Consider the following 25,616-nt stretch of genomic DNA (forward strand, 5'->3'; position numbering starts at 1 on the left):
CACAATCAAAGTTCACTTTAAAAAATATGGATTGGATCGGATCTGGAGTTGGATCTAATAGTTCGACATAGTTCGAAAATCAAGAGTATGACAAATAATAATGATAACATGAGATTGGGTTATTGTAAGAAATTTTAACAATATAACCCAATCATCAATAAATAAAAAATTAAAACACTCTATTATGCATTTCTATTTATCATTTATACTAATTTTTGTTTTTTTTTATCTTTTATTTTTTATTCCTATTTATACTAATATAATATTTTTAGTCTTTTTAGAAAAAAATAAGACCAATTGTCATGAACAGTACATTCCTAAATTGAGGTATAGGTTTAACTTTTTGTTAATCCTTTATTCATGAATAAAACATGGTGAGTTGACACAATCACAATTTACTTTAAAGAATATGAATTGGATTGGGTATGGAGTTGGATATAATAAGACAATGTCGTGAAATCAAGGATATCAGACATTATAATAGGATGAGACTAGGACACTATAAGAATTTTTAGAAATATAACACAATCATCCATAAATAAAAAATTAAAAAAACTCTGTATGCATTTCTATTTATTATTTACACTTATCCTTGGTTTTTCTTTATCTCTTATTTTTTATCTCTTATTTATAATAATACATTTTTTTACCTTTATAGAAAAAAGAAATCCATATGTCATGTACAATACATTCCAAAATTGAGATATATGTTTAATTTTTTGCCAATTCTTTATTAAAGAATACAACATGATGATTTGGCACAACATAATTAACTTTAAAGAATATGAATTGGGTCGGATATGCAGTTGGATCTAATAAGAAAATGTTATTTAGAAATCAAAGGTATCAGAAATAATAATAATAATAATAATAATAAGGGAGTTACTCCCTCCACCACCATAGTCTTTAGCTTACATCTCCCCAATTTTTTTTATTTCAAAACTAACCTTAAGTAAATTTTTTTTTACTTTTATCTTATTTAATATAAAACTCTAATCTTATTCTCTTCCTTTTTCCATTGCCGCCGCTAGCATACCCTACACCCCCACAGAGAACCTCTTTTTTCACTCTCTTCTTCTTACTCTCTTTCTCTTTTATTTCTCATTTTTTCTTCTCACTTCTATTTCCTCCCTCCATTATTTCATTGCTTCCATTGTGTTGCGTCGTTTCTTCCATTGTGTCGTTCCTTCCATATGTTATATGTGTTGTGCAGTGATATGTTGTTGTATGAAATGATTGAAGAAAACATGCCAAAACGGATATGGAAGATATGTTTGACCTTCACGTTCCATTAAGGTCTTTAACTATTTTTTAACCATAATAAATACATTTTTATTGAAGGACAATTGGGGAACATGGGTGGTGGAAGAAGAAGTTGGGGTGGTGTAGGGAGAAACTCTCTAATAATAATAATATGAGATTGGGTCACTGTAAGAATTGTTTGCAATATAACCCAATCATCAATAAATAAAAAATTAAAAAACTCTATTATGCATTTCTATTTATTATTTACACTAATCTTTGGTTTTCCTTTATCTTTTATTTTTATCTCTTATTTATACTTGTACATTTTTTATTGTCTTTTTAGAAAAATATAAGACCAATTGTCCTAGACAATATATTCCAAAATTGAGGTATAGGTTTAACTCTTTTTTTTTTCAATTTTTTATTCATGAATAAAGCATGGTGGGATGACACAATCACAATTCACTTTAAAGAATAATGATCAGGGCAAGTCTGGAGTTGGATTTAATTAGACGATGTTGTTCGGAAATAAAGGGCATTAGAAATAATAATAAGATGACATTTGCTCACTATAAGAATTTTTTGCAATATTACGGAATCATCAATAAATAAAAAATTAAAAAACACTATTATGCATTTATATTTATTATTTACAGTAATCCTTGATTTTTCTTTATCTTTTATTTTTAATCTCTTATTTATACTAATACATTTTTTATCTTTTTAGAAAAAAGCACAATACATTCCAAAATTGAGGTATAAGTTTAACTTTTTACGAGTTCATTGTTCATGAATTGGCAAAAAGAATATGGATTGGATCCGGGCTGAATCTAATAAGAGGATGTCTTTCGAAAATCAAGGATATCAAAAATAATAATAAGATGAGATTGAGTCATTGTAAGAATTTTTTTCAATATAACCCAATCATCAATGAATAAAAAGTTAAAAAACTCTATTATGCATTTCTATTTATTATTTATATTAATCTCATGTTTTTCTTTATCTTAATTTTTTTTATCTCTTATTTATACTTATACATTTTTTTTATCTGTTGAGAGAAAAGAAGAGTAATTGTCCTGCACAATACATTCCAAAATTGAAATATAGGTTTAGCTTTCTGTCCATTCTTTTTATTCATGAATAGAACATGGTAAGTTAGCACAATCACAATTCACTTTAAAGAATATGGATTAGGTTGGGTCTCGAGTTGGATCTAATAAATCGATGTATTTCAAAAATCAAGAGTATCAGAGATAATAATAAGATGTGATTGGGTCATTATAAAATTTTTTTGCAATATAACCTAATCATTAATAAATAAAAAATTAAAAAGAATCTATTATGCATTTCTCTTTATTATTTACACCAACATGTGGTTTTTCTTTATCTTTTATTTTTTATTTCTTATTTATACTAATGCATTTATTTTATCTTTCTAGGAAAAAAAAGACCAATTGTCGTGCACAATACATTTAAAAATTGAGATATAAGTTTAACTTTTTTTCAGTTCTTTATGCATGGATAAAGCATGATGAGTTACTCACAATTTATTTTAAAGAATACGGATTTGGTCGGGTCTGAAGTTGGATGTAATAAGACAATGTCATTCGGAAATCAAGGGTATCAGAAATAATAATAAGATGAGATTGGATTATTATGTCATTCGGAAATCAAGGGTATCAGAAATAATAATAAGATGAGATTGGATTATTATAAGAATTTTTTTTAACATAACCCAATCATCTAATGACTAAAAAAATTAAAAAAACTCTATTATGCATTTCTATTTATTATTTACATTAATCCTTGGTTTTTCTTTATCTTTTATTTTTTATATTTTATTTATATTAGTACATTTTTTTTTATCTTTTTAGAAAGAAAAAGACAATTTGTTATGCACAATATACATCCCAAGATTGAGGTATATGTTTAACCTTTTGCCAATCCTTTATCCACGAATAGAGCATAGTGAGTTGGCACAATCACAATTCACTTTAAAGAATATGGATTAGGTCGGGTCTCAAATTGATCTAATAAGACAATGTCGTTCAGAAATTAAGACTATTAGAGATAATAATAAGATGAGATTGGGTGGTGCGTTGTTCCGCTATGCATTCAACAAAATACTTCTTGTTCACATCGTCATAATTGATTAATTACACGTGATAGTGTACAATGGAACATCAACCATAATAAGAACCAGAGACATTAAAACAATGCTTGTGTAGTTGCAGTCATTTATAACAAGGAGCTCTTAGGTAGTGCAACAATTGGTATAATCAAACTGTTATAATAATAATATTAACTAAGTTATTACAAGAAACTAGGTAGTAGCCTTGTGTTCCCCATTTTAAGGGATCACATGAAGGTCTATGTGTGGGAGAAATTTAGACTTTAGCAAATACAATCAGTGAAAACTCAACTAAGAGGATATTTATTTTATAGCTTAATTAAGTGCATATTGTTGATTATTGAGATGATTTAAAAAAAAAATAATAAGTTATGTGGAGAAAAGAAAGAAAGAAGAAGAAAATGTTGTGGTAACAGAAGTGGAAGAGAGAAAGTGAGAATGAGGGGTTTGCTGTTGAGAGTGAAAGGAAAAGTGGAAGTGAGAGGGATTAGGATTAGGATTTTAAAAAATAAAAAGTAAAATTGGTAAAAGTAAAAAGTAAAAAGGGTAAATTTGAAATTTAAAAAAATGGGGAGGTGTAGGGAGAAGATGGGGTGGTGGAGGGAGCATTACTCATTATTTATTCATGAATAGAGAAGGGTGATATAGCAGAATCATAATTCAATTTAAAGAATATGAATTTGATAAGTCTAGAGTTGGATCTAATATGACAATGTTGAGATTAAAGGTATTATAAATAATAATAAGATTACATTAGGTTACTATAAGAATTTTTTTCAATATAACCCAATCATCAATAAATAAATAATTAAAAAACTCATTATGCATTTCTATGTATTATTACACTACTTCTTGGTTTTTCTTTATGTTTTATTTTTTTATCTCTTATTTATATTAATACATTCTTTTTGTTTATGTTTTTTTAAAAGAGAAGACCATTTGTTCTGTCCAATACCTTTCAAAATTGAGATATAGGTTTAACTTTTTGACGGTTCTTTATTCATCACTAGAGCATGATGTGTTGGCACAATCACTGACTTTAAAGAATATGTGTTGAGTCAGGAATTTGATCTAATAAGATAATGTTGTTCGGAAATCAAGGAGAAGTAATAATAAGATGAGATTGGATCATTATACATTTTTTTTTGCAGTATAACCCATTTATCAATAAATAAAAAAATTAAAAAATTCTATTATGCATTTATATTTATTATTTACACTAATTCTTAGTTTTTCTTTATCTTTTATTTTTTATCTTTTATTTATATTAATATATATTTTTTTATCTCTTTTAAAAAAAAAGAAGATCCATTGTCCTATAGAATAATACATTTCAAAATTGAGATATAAATTTAATTTGTTATCAATTCTTTATTCGTGAATAAAACTTGTTGAATTGGTATAATCATAATTCATTTTAAAGAATATAAATTTGGTCAGGCTCTAGAATTGGATTTAATTCGGAAATAAATGATATAAAGAATAATAATATGATGAGATTGTGTTAGTCTAAGAAGTTCTTTGAAATATAACTCAATCATTAATAAATAAAAAATTAAAAAATTCTGGAACCTGACGAACACAATAAAAGGAGCTACTCCTGCAGTTCCAAATCCTTTTTCTTTCTTTTCGGTTTCCCTAATCAAGGATTCGTCCCTGCTGTGTTATGCGTTAATTGTTTATTGTAAGTTCTCTCCTTCCTCGTTGTAATCTCCTCTCTTTTAATTGCTTAAAGCTTTCATTTTCGTATTCATTCGATTTCTTCCGATTCCATCTTGGGTTCTTTCGTCGCACAATTTCTTTTATTACACAGTTTTTTTTACGCAATTGGGAGTTCGGGAACAATCAATCAATGATATAATGTTTTTGACTTTCGATTTTAATTTTCCATTCTGTCCAATTGTGCTTCTCTGAACCCTAATTTTAGTTTTGCTGAAGAGGATTTTTAATGTTAGGTTCTATCATATCGGATTGGTAACTTTTTTTCATTTCTCAATTAACTTGGTTTTTGTGTGATTGTAACCGACAGAACAATCATTCCAGGAAATACTCATTGCAATTGGGTCTTCTTCAGTTGTCATTGAAAACAACAATGCGGGGCTATGACAATGAAAGAGATGTAAGCATTCCTGACTTTGTAGGGTTTAAGTCAACATTTCCTATTTTACTATTATTTGTTCTGTTATTGTCGTCCCTTCTGTTTTATGAGTTTTACGCAACATCTTTTTCTTGATTATAATTCCTATTTGATGGAACCATAGGATTATGATGATTATTACGAAGACGAAGAACAGGAAGAGTATGAAGAAGAGGGTGAGGAAGAGTATGAAGAAGAGGATGAGGAGCCTAGGAAACCTTCAAAGGAAGAAATGGAGTACCTTGAGTTGAGGAAGAAGCTGAAAGAATCAATTAGAAAGCAGATGAAGAAGGAGGGTAGTGGTAGTAGTGCATCGCGCCTGGATGCAACAGACCGAAGGAAAAATAAGCTTCCTTATGATAAGTGAGTCTTGCAACCATATTTTCACCAACAATTTACATGAGTGCTTTGAGGAAGTCTCGAGCTAAAATATCCTATTTTGATTGGGGCTTTGGTTCAAGAATTCAAATTTTTGTTCTTTTTGTAAGTTCGATTGTACCTTCTCTCCTCAGCATTGCCCCTGCGGGGCATGACGACCTTGATCTGATTGATAAAGTTGCTTGTTTATCATATAAATCTATATGAAATCAGTTGTTTGAGGGATATAATCTCATTTTCTATTTGATTAATATTTATGTTTGTTTCCACCAATATCTGGAAGATTGTTTTTGTGTGCTGGGAGGCAAATTACTACCTAACCACCGTTTTTTTCCTTTTTTTTACATCTGGATAGATGTTTTCATTATCTTATAAAAGGTAAGATGCTCAGTTGACTACTCACAATCCATAAGCTTGTTCTTTTAACTGAGTATTTACTTTTTATATTCATTCTGTGTAATCATTTTATTGTCATAGGTCTGTGTTTAATCTTGCATAGTCTACTTTCTGTATATTTTTAAGATATCTGTTATTTTATTTATGGAATTTGTGATTGTGTGGCTCAAGGTGCTGTTACTTTTTTCTTTTGGCTTGTTTGTGTGATATTATTATTCATGCTCTTTATTGATGAACATTGAGTTTGTTTGCATGCTGTTTTCGTAAGTTGAATTTTGCTTCTTGAAATAGTGAAAATATTATCTCCTTGTTTGGTTGCAGTTACGGTTCCTTTTTTGGTCCATCTCAACCAGTTATTGCGCAGAGAGTTATCCAGGAGAGCAAGTCATTGCTGGAAAACCAGCATTTGGCATCTAAGGTTCCTAACCCACATCATGCTGTAAGTTTTTAGCATATCTGTTTCAGTGTTCCCTCATAAAAAAAATTGTATAATATTATTGATCTTTATTTTGTGCTATTAAAATTCCTTTCTTTTTCAAAGGGATGTTGAATATTTTTAAAACTGACTATTTGGGATCTTATATCATTTGGCACCTTATTTCCCATATAGCAATGTGACAAGTAATTAAAAGAGGCTAAGAGCAACAAAAAAGTTGCATAAGAAAGTTGACCTGTCTATTGTTTAAATGTTTTACCTTTCCTGTTTCGCTTGCCCTCTTTTGAGTAGAGAAATACCTTAGTATGCTCTAGTGTTTTATGTGGTGGATTTGTCAATGTAGTAACTTTTTACTTTAATGCCAAGCTACTGATGCTTTACTCATTATTGTGACCTGGGAAGCTCCCTTGGCAGTGATTCATGTAGTATAGGACTAAAGTGAAATCTGTAAAGCAGCCTGAAGCATCCCCAAAAATGATAGTGTAGCATATTAGTGACCAACGTACCAAACATAAGAAATACAAAGCAAATAATTTCTCTAACATGCTAGATTATAAAAGTTCTCAAAGTGGATAAGAGGTTGGCCTTGCCATTAAAGATTGAGACAGGACTTCAGCTTGTACTTGTAAATCCACTAGTTGGTCTAATTCTTAGCTTAAACATTAGGCTAGGGTATTATAACATGTTTCATCCTATAAAAAATATATCCAGTTTAATTAGTTTCATCTATTTTTTCAAAAGTGAATACTTATCTGAATATATATCCTGGAAAGTGTGAGTTGCTATTATGTCCAAAAGCACTTATTGCCATGCCAAAAGTTTAAGTTGTGAGTAGAGGCTCAACTCATAAACATCTTAAATCAAATGTGCTCCCTTCTATAACCATTTTGATTGAATCTGACCCATAGAGCAAGCATGTACCCTCGTGATCCGTTGGGCATATAAGTTCATATCAAACTTCAGATACAAACATGCACTTGCTCTGATGCCGAATGATATTACAAAGAACACATATCACCTTGCCCAAAGCATAAGCTGACAGGTGCAACTCATGAAATATAGCACCCTGCATTGGGTACCCTTTCCTATTTAAGCCATTGGGTATGAGCTGGGGCATTAGGTTCAAACCTGACCCATAGATCTAATGTACCTTCCCGGCCCTTTGGCTTTGGGCATGTCAAATGCACATTTAAACCCAACCAATTGCTCTGAAGTGTGGTAAATACATCTAAACTTTTAAATTTTAACATGATATGAAAGTGGAGTGTTAGATTTTTGACATTTACCCTTGGAGAAGGGTTTGGCACTTCTTGGAAATTCGATTGCTTTTCCTCTTTGTATTTTTTGGTTTCGTAGTTGCAATTGTAACTTGATTTATTATTTATTATCATTATTTTATTATTTGTAACATTAAATCCTAAAGCTTGAGAGGGTAGTGTTAGAATATATTTAGATTATCTTATAATATTATCAGAACTTATTGTGGAGTGTATCAGTAATGAAATTGAAAAACCTTGTGAATCGTTTCTTTATTCTATTATATCTTCTGTTGTTCTCTCTCCTTAATTTAATTAGGTTATTTTTCTTATTGTATGTAGATTTAGGCTTGTACCAGTTTATACTAGCACTTGACCTAATGAATTTGTATAAACAAGTATTTGGTTGGGCCATTCTAACATATTAATCCCAATCAATAATGTAGTTAGTATAATTAGTGCTGTGCTAGCTATCATAATATTAAAATGACTTTTTCAAATACCGCTAATATGCAGCAGTTAGGTGCTTTTTAGTTTATTTTTCTCCCTGGAGTATCTTATTAAGTGTTGCTCCCTCTTAATGATATTGTCTACAGAAGAAAAGCCAGAATAAAGCACCTAGTGGGGGATCAAAGTCTTCTTCTCATCATCCGCCACCCAAAGTCAGCGAGGTCTTGTCATTATCTGTGTTGAGCTTTGCACGTAACTTTGTGGCTTAGCCTTTATGCTCTAGGTGGCTTTTCTTGTTTATACAGGTGCAAGTTAAAGCCCAGAAACTCAAGAATACTAGAGATTACTCATTTCTTTTATCTGATGATACGGAGTCTCCAGCACCTTCTAAAGCTCCCCCACCTCATAATATGCATATACGAAATTCTGGTATATTGCTCTTGGCTATGTGTTTATATGGTGTTGAAATGTTGAATTAAAACATGTTATTGTAATTAAGGAAACTTATACAGGATTTTTGCTGATGTTGAAGAGGGACGACCAGCTCAAGTTCCAGCACGGAGTAAACTGCCTCCAATAAGCAATGGTAGCAAGCATGCTCGTGCAAGTCATGAGGAACGGAACCTAGGTTCTGTGGCTGGCCGTTTGCCTCCTAAATCAGGATCTGTTTATAAGACTAGTTCAACCAGTAAGCCTAGTATGGTATCAGCTGATTCTAGAAAACAGCTTGGCAACAACAGTGGTAATGGACCAGGCCGGCCAGTTGGGTCAAATGGCATGTCTTCAAAGATGTCTGTTGGTAACCCTGGGAACAAGTCTTCAACACCTGGTGTAAAAAACCCTGTCAATGGTATGTCAAAATCACTCCCTTTAAAGCCTCATCCACCCGTTTCAAGGCAGAGTATGGAGCAAAGAATTCCGAGGCAGAATGTTGAACACAGAATTCCTAGGCAGGGCTTGGAACAAAGAATTCCTAGGCACAGCATGGAACAAAGAATTCCAAGGCAGAGCATGGAACAAAGACTTCCAAGGCAGAGCATGGAACAAAGAATTCCAAGGCCGAGCAATGAACAAAGAATTCCGAGACAGAGTATGGATCAAAGAAATCCGAGACAGAGTGTGGATCAAAGAAATCCAAGGCCGAGTGTGGATCAAAGAAATCCAAGGCAGAGTATGGAACAAAGGAAAGACATACGAGAACTAAATAGACCTAAAATGATACCAAAACAACCTGTGGCATCATCAAAACCACAGGTATGATGCTATATACATTTTGTTTACTTACGCATGGGTCCCTCATATTGTGGATTTTTACCTTTAATATATATCTCAAGTGCTCACTCGTTTTGCAGATAAGTAGGCCACTTAAACATAATTCAACGCATACTGCTTCACAAGATCATCGTCCCAAGCCTAAGGTTGGGAGACGGCCCTTTGATGAGGAGGAGGATGAAATGGATATCAGTAACATGATCAGATCAATGTTTAAGTGAGATTTTTGTTTTCCAAAATTGACATGCAGATAACGTTGATTATTCTGAGCCACTAATGATCATTTGTTGGACCATTTGCAGCTACAACCCCAAGAAGTTTGTTGATGACGATGATGATGATGATATGGAGGCAGGCTTTGATGAAATCATGAGGGAAGAAAGGAGGAGGTTTGTTTCTTTCTGATTTAAATTGAACAATGTGATTTCTTAATATGTTCAGTCTTGATTTTTAGTTGTTCATTAAATTGAACTCAAGCTAATGCATAGTTTTTCTTTTCCTCATTTTAAATCTAAAAGTTGGCCTTACATGAGATTTAATGATGCTCACTTATTTTTCTTCCCATAGAACTAAATGCATGCGTCGAATAATTTGGTTTCCCTTTCATTTCACTACATAACTGTTACAAATCATACTGTTGTCATTTATTCATATGATTCTTCCTTCATAATAGTAATTTTTTGGGTTGTCGATGATTTCGTGTAATACACATGCAGTGCCTTAATTGCTAGAAGGGAGGATGAGGAGCAACTTAGATTAATTGAGGAGGAAGAGGAAAGAGAGAGAAGAAGACGAATGGCGAAGTTAAAGAAACGGAAGTTTGGTGAGTAGCAGTATTACCACCAAGAGTGTCGATTGACTTCCAAAACATGTCATTGTTTTTGGTATAATGAATATTCCCTTTTTTTCCAAAGGGTAGTTGAATCATGGGATTAAATTATTCAATTCATCAAATGAGAAGATATAAAATGGTTTGCCCTCACGTTCGCTTTTTTCAATTTGAATTGTATGGAAAATATATACTGTTGTGCAAACGCAGTTTCGATTAGGGGGCAGTGGTAGGTTTGCATTGTAAGCTTTACACATTGATTGACCGTCATTATACCCAATGGATTGATTGGAAAGTGAGAGATTGTTTAACATTGTGCGTCATTTATTATTCTGTTGCAGTTTTTCTGAACAACTTAGATTGAATTACTGAGTGTTGGTAGCTACGCAAACTCATAGTCTTCGTGTTTTTTGGTACAAAGATGACAATCAGGTCTGAAGTTTGGATTTTGTTCACACTATCAAATTCCTGCAACTAGGCCGACTTTAGAGGAAGTAAACACTTTGTTTTTTCCATAAAATTCTAACAAGGTTTTTGGTCTGTCTATTATACCTTTGGACTTTGGATTTGTTTGGATAGAAATAGAGTATAAGGAAATAGAAAAGGAAAAACAAATTTAAGTTTGAAATTTACAGATTTTTTTTTTGTAAAAATAGAGAGGAACATTATTTTTGCGAAATTCGTTAAAAGGACGGAATTAGTGGAATAATTTTTAAAGTTCTAATGTTTTTTTTAAAATTAATTTTAGATGAGCAGATAGTATAATTATAATTTTAAAAATATATATATAACTTTTCTTGCAACGTGCAAACAATTGTTCAGGAATTCTTTCGTTTCTTTATCTTATTCTTTTGGTATTTGTGGTGAAGATCTTTTAGGTTTACTTTTTTAAATATAGATTGAAGGGAGAGAAATTGAATAGAGTTGGATATATTTGAAAGTAATATTTGTCTTTTTTTAACGAATTTGGAGTAAAAGTGAGTAAATATAAAAGTAAAATTTAGGAGTGATTTGATTAATCAGATTAAAAGAATATTTTAATAAATTAAAATTTACTTTATTGTAAAAATTAATATATTATTATTATTATTATTATTATTAATGATTATTATTATTTATTATTATTAGTATTAATGATTATAAGTATCAAATGTGAGATTATAATTAAATTATTATTTGTATTAAAATATAATTAAATTATTAAATATATGTCCTTCATAATACTAAATGTTTTATATATTTTTAAATTAGTTTGATATACAAACCTAAATTTATAAATTAAACAACTAAATTAATTATTTTTACTTAATTTAACAATGCATTTTGAAACCTTTATTTGGCTATATTCAATGTTCGCAATGTATTTGATTCAATATAATTATACTTAATTAAAACTAAAATTATGAATATCTAAATAGTCTAACAATTAAGGACAATTGTATTTTCTATAATATAATGAGTTTTAATAACTACCGATAATTTATCATCATAACTACTAATTTTTCATAAACCGTTTAGTCGAGATCCAAACATTCTTGCCTAGTTCAATAATATCTGACCGAGCTTATCGACGTCTTTGTTGAGCTCGAAAGCATGATGGTCAACTTGTTGTTTTTGTTTCTTCTTTTTCTTTGTATCAACATTTGAACATTAATATAACACTGTTACAATCTGCAACACTCAAACACAATGTTAGAACTGATTACATGTGTAGTTTATCTAATTCCAAGCATGTTAGAACCGATTCCAACTCTATCTTCATATATGTGGAATTAATTACAACCTCAATATAATTGATTTCAACTTCTTTTCATTGGCTATGAAACATGTTCCAACTTGTATGGGAATGATATATGTTCCTTCTTTAATCTCCAACAAGATTTAGAAGCTATGTCTTTGTGACGATGTAACCTTATCATATATCATTCAATTGAGGATTGTTAACTATGAACCATGCACGACACACACCTAAGACAATAACTCACCTCAAATTAACTATTCATTATGTCTTTAAGAATCTCACATTACCGAAAACAACTAAAATAACCAAAAGATGCATTCACATACCATGCACATCAATAAAGTGTGATATGTAACAAGAATATAATTATATTTTCACTTTTATCACAAAAATTCCCTTACTTGAAAAGAGATATGAAAATTCTTGCCTTGTGCTAATCCTCTCCTTTTCTTGCTCTCAAATATATCTAAACAAAAAAACATGTACATCATCATAGATTATTCCTTTCTTGAATACATTGTCTTACTCTTAAGAGAACACAATCATAGTATGATATTGAGCATATTAGGTGTACAAAAAATTATAATGAATGTGATCGTAGTTAGTTATGAAAGTGGTCACTCGTTAAATATAATTTCGAATTGTTAGGCTAACTTCTAAGAAGTACATTTCACTAAATCTTATTATAACTAAGCAAAACACATTGTCTACTTAAGATTTACTTTGTATCTGATGCTTCTTTGCTGTATAATATTATTTTGATCTTTCCTAATGTAACTAATGTTTTTTTATTTATTTTAAGCGCAATGAACAAAATAGCTTTGATTTAGATGGTGGAATTCTTTTGTGCCCAACTTAAGTCTAAATTTTAGTTCTTGCTCTATTTTAGTATTTTATTTTTTTCATAACATTTTTCTTTGTTTACTTGAAATAAATAAACAAAATCGGTAATCTTTAAGTTTTTTAATTGTTTAACTTCATTAATAATCTTTGTCATTTGAGAATCAAAATTGAGATGAAAAACTTGTCAACGACCTAATTAAAGTTTTTTTTTTGTTTTCTTCACATACGTGAGTTCATCCATATGCTAACAAGACAACATTAATGTAGAGGGGGTTAAGTAAAGTAGATGGAAGTCTTATACAGGCTAATTTGTCCAAGTATTCGATGCTACATCTAGTCCCTAGTTTAAATGTCTGTACAAAAGAGGTTTTGGAAAGTAATTATAGAAGGAAGATGAAAACACCGATTTCTTATGTACAAAAAGATATATATTTTTCTTGTTATGATGCTAAATCGCCAATATGTAAAGCCAAGATTGAAAAAATCATAAGACATGTACTTTTAAGACAACGACTTCCAAGACACTAGAAAAACTCACTTAATGCATAAAAAATAAAAGTTACGGAATAAAATTTACTTTAAAAGTTGTACTAAGGTTGATGTTGAGAAGGGACATGTACTAAAGTTGAAGTTCAGGGGCGAATGTGAGGTTGAGGTTGAGGGTGATTATGAAGCTGGGATTGATAGTAAGAAGGAGATTAGGCTAAGGCTAGGATTGATAGTAAGAGGGAGAATGAGACTAAAGTTCAGGGTCAAAATGAGAATGAAGCTTAAAATGTTATGGTGAATGAGGTTTTGATGTTCCAGTTAAAAATTGGATTGAGGTTAAGGTTGAGGTTGAGTTTAAGTCTATTAGTGAGCATGTAAATAAGTTTGTGAGTGGAAATTATAAGTGGTATGCGTGCTATGGTCAATTACCAACAATCAATTTTTGACAATTAAGAAAAATTAAGGACAAACATAGTTATAGTAGATAATTTATAGTTTATTTACTTAGTTTTAAATGGTTAAGGTAAGTTAGAGTTTTGTATACTAGAAAATTCAAATGTAAATGTTGTTGGCATATGTAATAAAGTTGTTAAGAAATGAAACACAATTATTAAAAAGTCTATGGCTCATAGGGTAATGATAGTGGCATCAAAGCATGTGGGTTCATATAAAGAGCAATATAAGAGAATGTATGATTATGCACGTGATTTTTGTTGAGATCAAATCTTATTAAGTCAATAATGAAAATAAAAGTTGAAGAAAATAATGGTATGACAATATTTAAGAAATTTTACAAATATTTATTTTTTTGTCATGTCAGTCTATCATTAGTTTGGATGAGTTATTTTTTTTTAAAGTTTACTATGGAGATGAAATGTTATTTGTAGTGGGAAGGAATGATAATGATCAATTTGACTAACAAAATGTATGTATTGCATTTTGGTGTATTTTACATATACTAAAATGATGCTCATAGTATTTGTTGCATTTAACATGCTTTGTTTTAAATTTGAAAAAAAGTTTATTGTCTGAAATATTATGACTTTTACTTGAAGTTGATCTATGATTTTTGCGTTTGTCATTTGTATTCAAACTTTAGGAAAATAATTTTGGGAGAAAAATCTCAAGAGGTTGATGTGATAAGCAATAACAAATACACTTCCATAGGCACGTGAGAGAGATAAGGGGGCATCAAAGAGGTTAATGTTAAGGCATTCAAAAACCACATAATTTTTTAGGCATGTCTTACAAATTAAACAACATAATTTCATTGTTATTGTATTTAGACAACTTGTTATGTTTCATTGTCTTTGAAATATGTTTTGGTCAAGATATAGGTTTATCCCTAATGCTATGTGTGACACAGTTATAAATAATATGCACGAGAGTTTGAATGATGTCATTCAAAGTGCAAGAGTTAAACCCATAATAACGATGTTGACGGAAATTATAATTTAAATCATTGAAAGATGGATAAACAACATATTGAATATATAACTTGCTTTCAAGAATCCATCTCTTCAAAATTTGAAAATAGATTGCAAAAGGAATCAAAATTTGAAAATAGATTGCAAAAGGAACCATAAGAAATAAAGTTTTGGATAACAAGGTGGTTATATATATATATATATATATATATATATATATATATATATATATACATTTTATTTGGGACTGTCTCTATTGATGTGTGGCTCTTATATGTGTAACAATTAGTCTGCAAAAAATTTATTTGAGGTCATGCACGTTAGAATGATTGGGGACAAATTTGTGGTTAACTTAGACAAAAAAAAAGTGTAATTATAGAAAATGTATGATTAGTGGCATCCTTCACTAGTGTTGAGATAAAATTATCTAGAGAAACTAGACTGTCTACAAACCTATGCTTTGAAGTTTATCAAACAACATTCAACAAAATAATGATCATCAGATATAACGTCTAAATGTTTGGATATACAAAAGGACTATATTGATGAAACATGTGTCTATCAGGTATAACAATATATCCAGTGCATCGAACAAGATAAATGTCTATAAAGAATACAATGTTTGAGGTAAATTTTGTTTAAATAAAAGCAACGTTTGATATAATTGAAACATAATCTATGTGAACGTTAAGCTAAACGTTGATGCTTAAAATTCAACATATAAACGTGGATTTCCACCAAGTGTCTGAAAGAACGTGCTATCTAGGATATCATAATAACGTACTAAATGCCATCAAGAGATACACAATTATTTGATATCTCAAACATGCCCAAGGCATAAGACACAAAAAGTGTCAAATGCTATAGAACTTATAACACAATGTTAATCACCATATCGCTTGAACAAAATGACAAGGCATATGAACATTAAGTACTGTTAAGCATTGCTAAGCGATATACTTGGGCCTAGACGACATTATGAAACAAAAGGCTTAAAATATCATATCATAACATACCAAACACTTTGTCTACGAACAATGTTTTTATCAAAACATACTAACACGTGACAATATGTCTTGAACACACAACATGCTTAAGATCATCAATGTTTAAAACATTTAATGTTGTACGAAAAAATGTCTCTCTACTTACATGCTTTGTTCTTGTTATCTGTGGAGGTAATGTCAATACTAAAGCTTTATTCAGAAGCGGCGCACAAAGGATAAAAAGTCATTGAGAGATAAGAAAACATTCTTAGAATGTTTCCTCAAGCTTTGGACTAAAAGGGTGTACAAGCTACATTTAAATGAAAGCACTGATAAAGCACTATCATGTTGCAACGTAGACCTGAGTCTGACTTGCTGCCTAAAAAGAATATGAAGTCTATCTAGAAGTTAACTCTGTGTCCAATAGTCATTTCTTAAGAGGGCTATATAAAGAAGATCCACTAAAGAGAAGAAGTTGTTGAAGTTAGAGCAGGTGAAAATAGAAAAGAGAAAAGGAGAAAGAGAAAAAGAGAACATACTCAAGAAAGATCATTAAACCTTATCTCTACTCTGCCTCAAGCATATATCATTTTATGCTCTTCAACCTAAGAGGAAGAATCTCATATGGTTACAAATTGTATTATATTGTATTAATCATCTTCTTGAAAGTTGTTCAAATTTGTATTTGTAATCAAACATTGATTGTGTTTGTATTAAAACAATTGTATTGAGCTATATGTACTAGTCAAGATTGACTAGGAAACCAGGAGTGGTTGGCAATGCTCGGTTGTAAACTAGGAGTAGTTATAATACTTGACAACCAGAAATGGGTAAACTCGGACTAGTCAGGATTGGCTAGGGGTACCAGGAGTGGTTTAAATATTTGGACACTAAGAGTGGTTAAACTCGAACTAGTCAGGATTGACTAGGGGACCAAGAGTGGTAATAATACTTGCAACCAGGAGTATATTGAACTCAGTTGTAATCTTGGATAAGATTAGTGGAACCTCTCAAGAGTTCTTGATGGAGATTGGACATAGCTCAAGTTGAGTGACCTAGTATAAAAACACTTGTGTTTTTATCTATTCTAGTTGAAAAGCTTTCCTTAAATGCTTTATGAAAATATAATCTTTTAACAACTATAGTAAATCGTCTAACCCCTGCTATGGTTTGCGAAAGCATTTTGAAAACATTATTCAAACCCCCTATTTCTAGTATTTTTCATGTACTTCAATCGGTTCAGAAAAATAACATTTAAAGAAACATATAATTTAATAATCTTTTAGTAAATGGTCAACATGTGTAAGAGATACCTTCATGCCCCAATATACCATCACCAATTAAAAGGAGATTTCTTAGAAAATGTTACACGTCTTCACTAAACTTAACATAATCACATCTACATTTTACAACAATTTATGGAGATTTCAACAACACTGACATCATAATTATTTTAATTGTACTAAGAAAACAAACCATCACTAATAACCATTGAACCCATTCTCTAGAAAATTTTACAGATTTCTCTAGATTATATCTTCTTTGTCTCACTATAATTGCATCATTTTATCACTAACATATTCATTGCACCATTTTAAATAATTGCACCTTATTAGATATATTATCTTTATTTATCTTTAGTTAGTTTGTTATTATTCTTTATTTGTATTTTGGGCTTAACCCATATTTCTTCTATTTTAAATATAGTACCCTGTGTGTATATTCAACACAAGAGAGATTAATCTCATACATAATTTTCACTATATTCAACATGTTATTTAGAGTCTGGTTCCTTTTGAGAAAAAAAAATTATGTTGCTTCTGCTACTACACCCACCATAACCGTTGGCAGTGTCGTTTACCGCTATTGCCGGTGTTGTCGCCATCTACCATTGCCATAGTCGGAGTTTCAGTTTTGTTCGACGACCACATGGTTTTGATCGTCTTGGTCAGACGACCATCGTGTAGTCAATAATTGCCTTAAGAATTTTGTAGTTCCCTACAATGTCTTTTTCACTGTTATCCATTGTTTGTTGTTGTTATCCACCATGATACTCTATGAAGGAGAGTCTATTTCTAGGTACTTTGATGAATAAAAGAGACCATTCTTTTTAGTCCCTACAATCTATCATTGTCTGTCACTACAAGTCTCATCTGTTATTGGTGACAATTTAGTCCTTGTAGTCTATCGTTGCCCACCACTACAAGCCATCATCTGTCGTTGATGGCAACCTACTCTGCTGTAGTTTGTCACTTTCAACCCCTGTTGGCCATTGTCCATTACTAATGGTAATCTTCTTTGTCAAAGTCATCTTAGTTGAAGTTTTACAGTTGTCCACCGCTGTCCAATATTATTCTGCATAGTTTTTGGGATTCCTCTCTCCTTTTCATCCATCGCTTCTTCATCTGTTGTCTTTTATGACCTCTCTTCTATCACTGATGTGTTTGACCTATCCATATACGATTTTTGTCCAATGGAAAAGATGAATTTTTTTAGTTTATTTATAGTCGTGATGACTCTTCAACAATGGTCTCTTTATCCACTAGATGTCAATAATGCATTTCTCAACTACGATTTGCAATAAGAGATTTATATGGAGCAACCTTCCAAATTTTTTTGCTTAGGGGGAGTTTTTTGGGTTGATATTTGGTCTTCTATTTCATTTTCCTAGATCAGTAACAATTTGGTGTTACTCGAGTGTAAGAGGAGATATTTTCACTAAGTCTTTATTGATTATATTAGTAACAAACTTGGTACATATGATTTGTATGCACCAACTTGAGAAAAATGTTAGATGTATTATCTCTATCTTTTATCTTTAGTTGGATTGTTATTATTTTTTATTTGTATTTAGGGCCTAGCCATATTTCTTCTATTATAAATAAAGTACCCTATGTGTATATTCAACCCAAGGGAGATTAATCCTATACATAATTTTTACTATATTCAACACACATCACCATAACACAAATGAATAATTACTATTAACAAATCCTCACAAAAATAAAGTTTTATAAATATATTATTGTAGTTAGGACAATTCTAAATTTTTTTCCTACCATAACAATTCTAATTATTCTCAAAACTTTGACATCTTGTACCATTAATTATGGATACTGTTTGTAGGTAATTATTTATTTTTAAATTTGTATACAAAAGGTAAATATTTTTTATTTACATACAAATCTTATATTATTACCTATGAATATTATCCTTCGCAAATTTTATCGTATACATACAAAAAAATTAATAGAAAATATTTTTTATGTTATCTACAAAGAAATCTATATATAACTTAGTTTTATATATATGTATGTAAAATTCGTATATAATACCTATATCATCTATGGATCCAAATTTGTATCTAAATGAATGTTATCTCTGCACCTTTATTTTCCACCACTGAGAGAAACTACAAGTGTTTTGTAACTCCAACCATTCCAACCGCGGGAGAAAATGAAGGGAATTAAATAGATAGGAAAGCATAGAAACAACATAAAAACAAAATTAAACAAAAAAGAAAGAACAAAAATAAGAGAAATGAAAAGAAAACAAACACAACCATCTCCATAAAATAAAGACTTAAATGCTTACTTCGTCCCCATGTTAAGAGGTAAATTTCTGTTTAGTACCTGGTTTTAAAAATAAAGACATTGGTCCCTATGTTATGAAAAATATATGAATAAGGTCCATAAAGAAAGAACAAGTTCAACAAATCATCAAAGAAAAAGCTGAACAAGACATAGAAAAAGCTGGACAGTAGAAGAGAGAAGAGAAAAAGTGCGGCCACATCAGCATGGACTTAACGTCATTGCTGTCAACTTAACGCACATGACCTTATTCATACATTTTTCATAACATAGGGCCCAATGTCTTCGTTTTTAAAACCGGGTACTAAACAAAAATTCACCTCTTAACATGAGGACAAAGTAAACATTTAAGCCTAAAAGAAACTACTTTGCCACATCTTCCTTTGCAATTCAAGTCCAATCATAAACAATGCCTAATATGTCCGTTCGAACATGCTAAACCATGACTCTCTAAACCAGATTAACACTAATCTAACATAAATAATTAGATCCTTATAAAAAAATATAAGAATCAAGTTGCATTAAAAATAAATATAGAAAATATTGAATAATTAATGTAAATATAAAAACGAAACATGTTATTAAGTTTTTAAAATGTTAAATAGAGTAGTTAAAGAAAAGTTTTATCATCATTACTAGTAATCTAATATTGAATTACCTTTTGAATATTTAAAGTTATCATTTATTAATATACAAAAAATGAAATATTTATATTATAAAAAATGGTAATAATTAATGAACACACTTTCATGTCCAACACTTTTTGCAAGTCGCATCGTCTCTCCTCGTGTGAGTCCACAAAACTTGGGAGTCATAGAATGTGAGCGGAACCACACAGATGACGTGTTGCCCATTTCCCATAATCTCATACTCAAAGTGCGTTCATGTTGGCCGCTATCTCTCTCTTTCGATATATGCATTTATTTATGAAGTGAGTGATTAATTGCTGAGTCAGGAAAGTGATGAGATTGGGTTTTGGTGATTCGAACAAATCCACGTTTGAGCTACACTCTGTCTAGTTGGCTTTGTTACCTTTGTCCCATTCCTATCCCAAACTTTCTTGTGGCTCTCTCCTTCTCCCAGATTCAATTGCCCATTTTTGTTTTTAACTCCTTAGATTCTCCGCCACCTGAACATTACCCATTTCATGCCCCACACCTGTACTCCCTTTTCAATTAACCACACGAACCAAATTTTTCTGTTGACACCATCCTGCCTTTTCTGATTCCTTTCAGATTCTTTTAACTAACGAACTAACTTTCTGTGAATCAAAGGTGTTGGGTTTTGTTCCCTTTTCACCCTGCTTTTCATCGGAGTGTCTGGGCACTTCTAGAGTTCGGTAAGATTCAAGATTTAGCACAAATTCAAAACTTAGTTTATTGAATCAATGAATGCTCTGGTTTCATGTTGTTTGATTGAAAACTAGTGTATGTGAGTGTCTTTTCTTTCTTCTTTTTCTTCTTCTTTATGTTTATTTATCTCTAGTTAGATGATTGCTGACACGTATTGTATTTTTATTTATGGTTTTGAATTACGGTAATTGTGGTTTTGGAGAATTCCGCAACAGCAATTACCACGCCTTTTACTTTTGCTTTGTAATTCTGGTGTGGTGACAATGCAATCCTGTGTAACAAAAATTGCGACTGCAATTTAAAGCCAAAAGAGAGTGGAAGGTGTCATCTTTCATCTTTTGGTGTCTGAACACCAAATTACTCTTGTGAGCTTTCGGATTCTTTTCTCCTTTACTACTTCGTGGCATCAAGTGGAAAAAGGGGATGGACACATATAGATTGTATGTTGAGGGGCTATGAAATATTGTATATGGCCTTAAATAAAGCTGGTGGAAGAAAATGATTGTTTTTGCTGATTCTAAGCTATCCCATGCTGATGTTGTTATATACTTATCTGTCTAACTACCCCTCTTAATTTATTATCTGTCAAATGTGAATGGATTCTCTCCTGCCTATCCTTTTACATTAATGAAGGTGAGAGCTCTGAAAACTTTCAACTCATTTGGTGAATATGATGGAGCATGTAATAAGCTGATTTTCTGTAGTTTATAAGTGGTTGTTGCATGCTATACTTTCCATGTATATCATTGAACACGAACCAGAGAACCTGGTGTTGCATATATGAAAATGTATCTCTCGGGATATCTTAAATTATTTTGCCTTTGCATTTCTTGTGTGATAAACTTGCATTGATGAAATAGCACACATGATTAATCAATAAGGTACATAGTATGGGAAGAACTCAATTTTTAACTTTCGCGTTAGCTATAGTCCTATTCAAAAGGAAAATATGGGGTATGTTTCTACTGAGTTCCCATCCTACACTTAGTGCTTTGTTTGGTTTAGGGAAATAAATAATTTTGAGCAGACAGAAATAAGTTGGTCTTGCTGGTTTAAGAGATTTAGAGAAGAATTTATTTGAAATTACTATGCTACTGTACTATAGTTTACCTACTTGCACTCATCTCTCTTCTCACATCTTCTCTATTTATTTTCAACCAAATATTTTAAACTTTCTATTTCTATCCATCAATTTCTTAGGTCTCTATACTTAATGAGTTCATTTTTTGGTTGAGAAAATAGAGGTTTTGTATGAATTGTTAAGTTACAATTTCGTGAGTTTGCACTGCACTTCCGTTTGTTTAAATAAAAATCCTATTTGATTTGCTACAAAACAAAAGCTTGATGTTTTTTGTTATGTCCCATATTGTTTAAATTGACTGTTTTCTCAAGGATCATACTTTTCGTTGGGTTCTTTATATTAAACCATTTTATATGTTGATGTTTCATGGTCTAAATAATTTGTTTCCCATTTTCCCTCTTTGGAATTTATGTTTTGCAGATGGGAGATGTGGCTAAGGACCTTGCAGCTGGAACTATTGGAGGGGCAGCACAGTTGATATGTGGACACCCCTTTGACACCATCAAGGTCAAGCTCCAAAGCCAGCCTGTACCACTCCCCGGTCAGCTTCCCAAGTATTCAGGTGCATTTGATGCTGTCAAGCAGACAATAGCATCAGAAGGGCCAAGGGGTTTGTACAAAGGTATGGGTGTTCCTCTTGCTACAGTAGCAGCTTTCAATGCTGTCCTGTTTACAGTGAGGGGACAGATGGAAACATTAGTGAGGTCCAATCCTGGTGCTCCCCTCACAGTGAATCAGCAATTTGTCTGTGGAGCTGGAGCTGGAGTTGCTGTTTCCGTTCTTGCATGCCCAACTGAATTGATCAAATGCAGGTCTGATGGTGTTCTTCTTGTCATGATCCTCTTTAATATCATTTTCTTTCTATCAGCTTCTATAGTTTTGTAGTGGTTTTGGAATCTTTATTTCCTTTTCTCTTCATATAAAGTATGGCTTGAATTTTGACCTGTTTTATTAATTTGTTTACTATAAAGTATCTCTTTTTTAGGTGCGTATAATATCTTCAACAAACTTCATTCCCTTCTCAGTTAACGTAAACCAGATTGTCATTAAGAAAAACCAAATGAATACTAGCTACAGATTACTCTTTATTAACTTTTCTTGTTACTTAGACATGACCATAGGTACTCCAAATATGAAGTGATCTTATACTTGACTTTTTCAATCCATGGTGAATATCATCAGGTTGCAAGCTCAAAGTGCGCTTGCAGGCTCTGAAACAGCTACTGTGGCTGTTAAGTATGGAGGGCCAATGGATGTGGCCAGGCATGTTCTATCAGAAGGGGGAATAAGAGGTCTTTTCAAGGGCCTGGTTCCCACAATGGCTCGAGAGATACCAGGAAATGCTATAATGTTTGGTGTATACGAAGCATTAAAGAGAAAGTTTGCAGGAGGAACTGATACTTCTGGCCTAAGTAGAGGTTCTCTGATTGTTGCTGGAGGCTTGGCTGGAGCTTCTTTCTGGTTCATTGTTTACCCAACTGATGTTATTAAGAGTGTGATTCAAGTAGATGATTACAGAAACCCAAAATTTTCTGGTTCATTTGATGCATTCAGAAAGATTCAAGCTTCACAGGGCTTCAAAGGCTTGTATAAGGGTTTTGGTCCTGCTATGGCCCGAAGTATTCCTGCAAATGCAGCATGCTTCTTGGCATATGAGATGACAAGATCAGCTCTGGCATGATTAATTCTTATAGCAGTTTTAATATCAATCAAATTCTCAAGTTTCTTTTTTCCTTTTTCTTTTCGTTCACTGAACATATTTTATTCCATCCATTGACATAAAACCGCACAAGCGCGTCTTCTGTTATTTGCTTCAATCAACGACCGATTCTTTCACCTCTAGTAAAGTAAACATTTTTCAGTTTCAGGTGCCACATACACATTATACACTCTGAATAACATGTTAACTGCATTACTCTAAAGACAAGAGAAAATTGTCCGAGGAAACTTGTCATCTCTCTGGATTGACTTGTACTATTCTAAAATTGTAAGATACTTGGTGCTTGGAAGTGGTTATATGCATTGTTGTTTTTTCCATTTGTGGACTCGACTAGTGCTAACAATGTAAAAAAGCTCAAGATCATTTTGAAAGAAGAAATAATGTAACAGTGTTAATGTTTTATGCTGAACTAATTATACAAGAGGAGTGTGATACTCATCACCAAACCAGAACTGAATCTAGCTCTGTAGTTGTTGTTGAGTCACCATATAGCACATGTCAAATTCTAGAATATTTCTGTAGAGTCAGGATATTGCTATTTTTTTTTTTATCTTTTTATTGTTATAATATATTTGGTTTTGTTTTGCTCGGAATAATGTGACGTCACACCCGCTAAACTGATGTTTTCAGTGCGATAATGATGCTTGGCGGTGCAATGTAATAAAAAAGAAATACTTCAGGGAAAGAAAACAAAAACAGAAAAAAAAAACTCTATCTCTTTTCCCTTCTATAAAATAAAAAAAAAATATTTTATTATTTTTATTCATATCAATTAAATTTTCTTTATTTCTAATTGTAGCAATCTAATATTCTAAAAAAAAAGAAATAAAAAATAATGTACTAAAAATTAATCTAGAAGATCATATACTTATTTTCTCTAATTAGAAAGATTTTATAATATTTTCTCTAAGAAGATTATATAATACTTTTTTCTAATTATAATATTTTTCCTCAAGTTATAAATGAATATCAACTTTTCTACAAGATCTTGAAATCTACCCAGAGACAGTCCTCTTGTAAAAATATATGCTATCTAAAGCTCCGTGGAAACATGAGTTGTAATCACAAAGTCTTTATCTAGTTTATCTTTGATGAAATGTCTGACAATTTCAATGTGTTTGGTCCTACTTAGAATTGAGAGAGAAACTGAAAATATTTTATTATTATTGTTCACTTAACACTAATACACATACTACCCTATTTAAGGGATAGTATATCAACATAAAAAAGGAAAAACATAAGGCTCCTAAAAATCCCACTCTAAAAAGCCCACTAGAAAATACATTATATTTCAACACTCCCCATCAAGCTGGAGCATATAGATCATATGCACCAAGCTTGGAACATATAAATTGAATTCTAGGCCCCCTTAGAGATTTGGTCAGAATGTCTCCGAGTTGTTCATTAGAGTTGACAAACTCAGTAACAAGTTCCTTGGACAACAACTTCTCTTTAATAAAATCACAATCAATTTCTATGTGTTTTGTTCTCTCATGAAACACTGGATTGGAGGCAATATGAAGGGCTGCTTGGTTGCCACAGTACAGTTTCAACGGCTCATTTTCACAAAATTTCAATTCTTGAAGAAGTTGTCTGATCCACACAAGTTCACATGTAGTTAAGGCCATAGATCGATATTCAGCTTCAGCACTAGATCGAGCAACAACACTTTGTTTCTTACTTTTCCAAGATACAAGGTTCCCTCCAAGTAAAACATAATATCATGTAGTAGATCTTCGATCAATTGGAGAACCAACCCAATCTGCATCACAATATCTTTCGATCTGAGTGCTTCCCTTGTTCTCATACAACAATCCCTGTCTTAGGTTTCCTTTTACGTATCTGAGAATGCGAATC

General features: G+C 31.5%; 2 protein-coding genes across 2 annotated transcripts; both read left to right on the top strand.

Annotated features, from left to right (window-relative positions):
• Positions 1-4,905: 4,905 nt before the first annotated feature.
• Positions 4,906-10,841, top strand: LOC124822087 (uncharacterized). Its single transcript, XM_047294063.2, has 10 exons — positions 4,906-5,060; positions 5,406-5,495; positions 5,638-5,876; positions 6,609-6,726; positions 8,576-8,650; positions 8,735-8,858; positions 8,962-9,683; positions 9,782-9,918; positions 10,004-10,090; positions 10,418-10,841. The coding sequence occupies exons 2-10, from the start codon at positions 5,469-5,471 to the stop codon at positions 10,530-10,532; spliced, it is 1,644 nt and encodes a 547-aa protein (XP_047150019.1). The 5' UTR covers positions 4,906-5,060; positions 5,406-5,468; the 3' UTR covers positions 10,533-10,841.
• A 9,614-nt stretch (positions 10,842-20,455) lies between these two features.
• Positions 20,456-23,900, top strand: LOC124822099 (mitochondrial carnitine/acylcarnitine carrier-like protein). Its single transcript, XM_047294071.2, has 3 exons — positions 20,456-20,945; positions 22,460-22,851; positions 23,222-23,900. The coding sequence occupies exons 2-3, from the start codon at positions 22,460-22,462 to the stop codon at positions 23,718-23,720; spliced, it is 891 nt and encodes a 296-aa protein (XP_047150027.1). The 5' UTR covers positions 20,456-20,945; the 3' UTR covers positions 23,721-23,900.
• The last annotated feature ends 1,716 nt before the right edge of the window (positions 23,901-25,616 follow it).

This window comes from Vigna umbellata, chromosome 1 (genome assembly GCF_029865625.1).
Source record: "Vigna umbellata cultivar VRB3 chromosome 1, Vumbellata_1.0, whole genome shotgun sequence".
NCBI lineage: Eukaryota > Viridiplantae > Streptophyta > Magnoliopsida > Fabales > Fabaceae > Vigna > Vigna umbellata.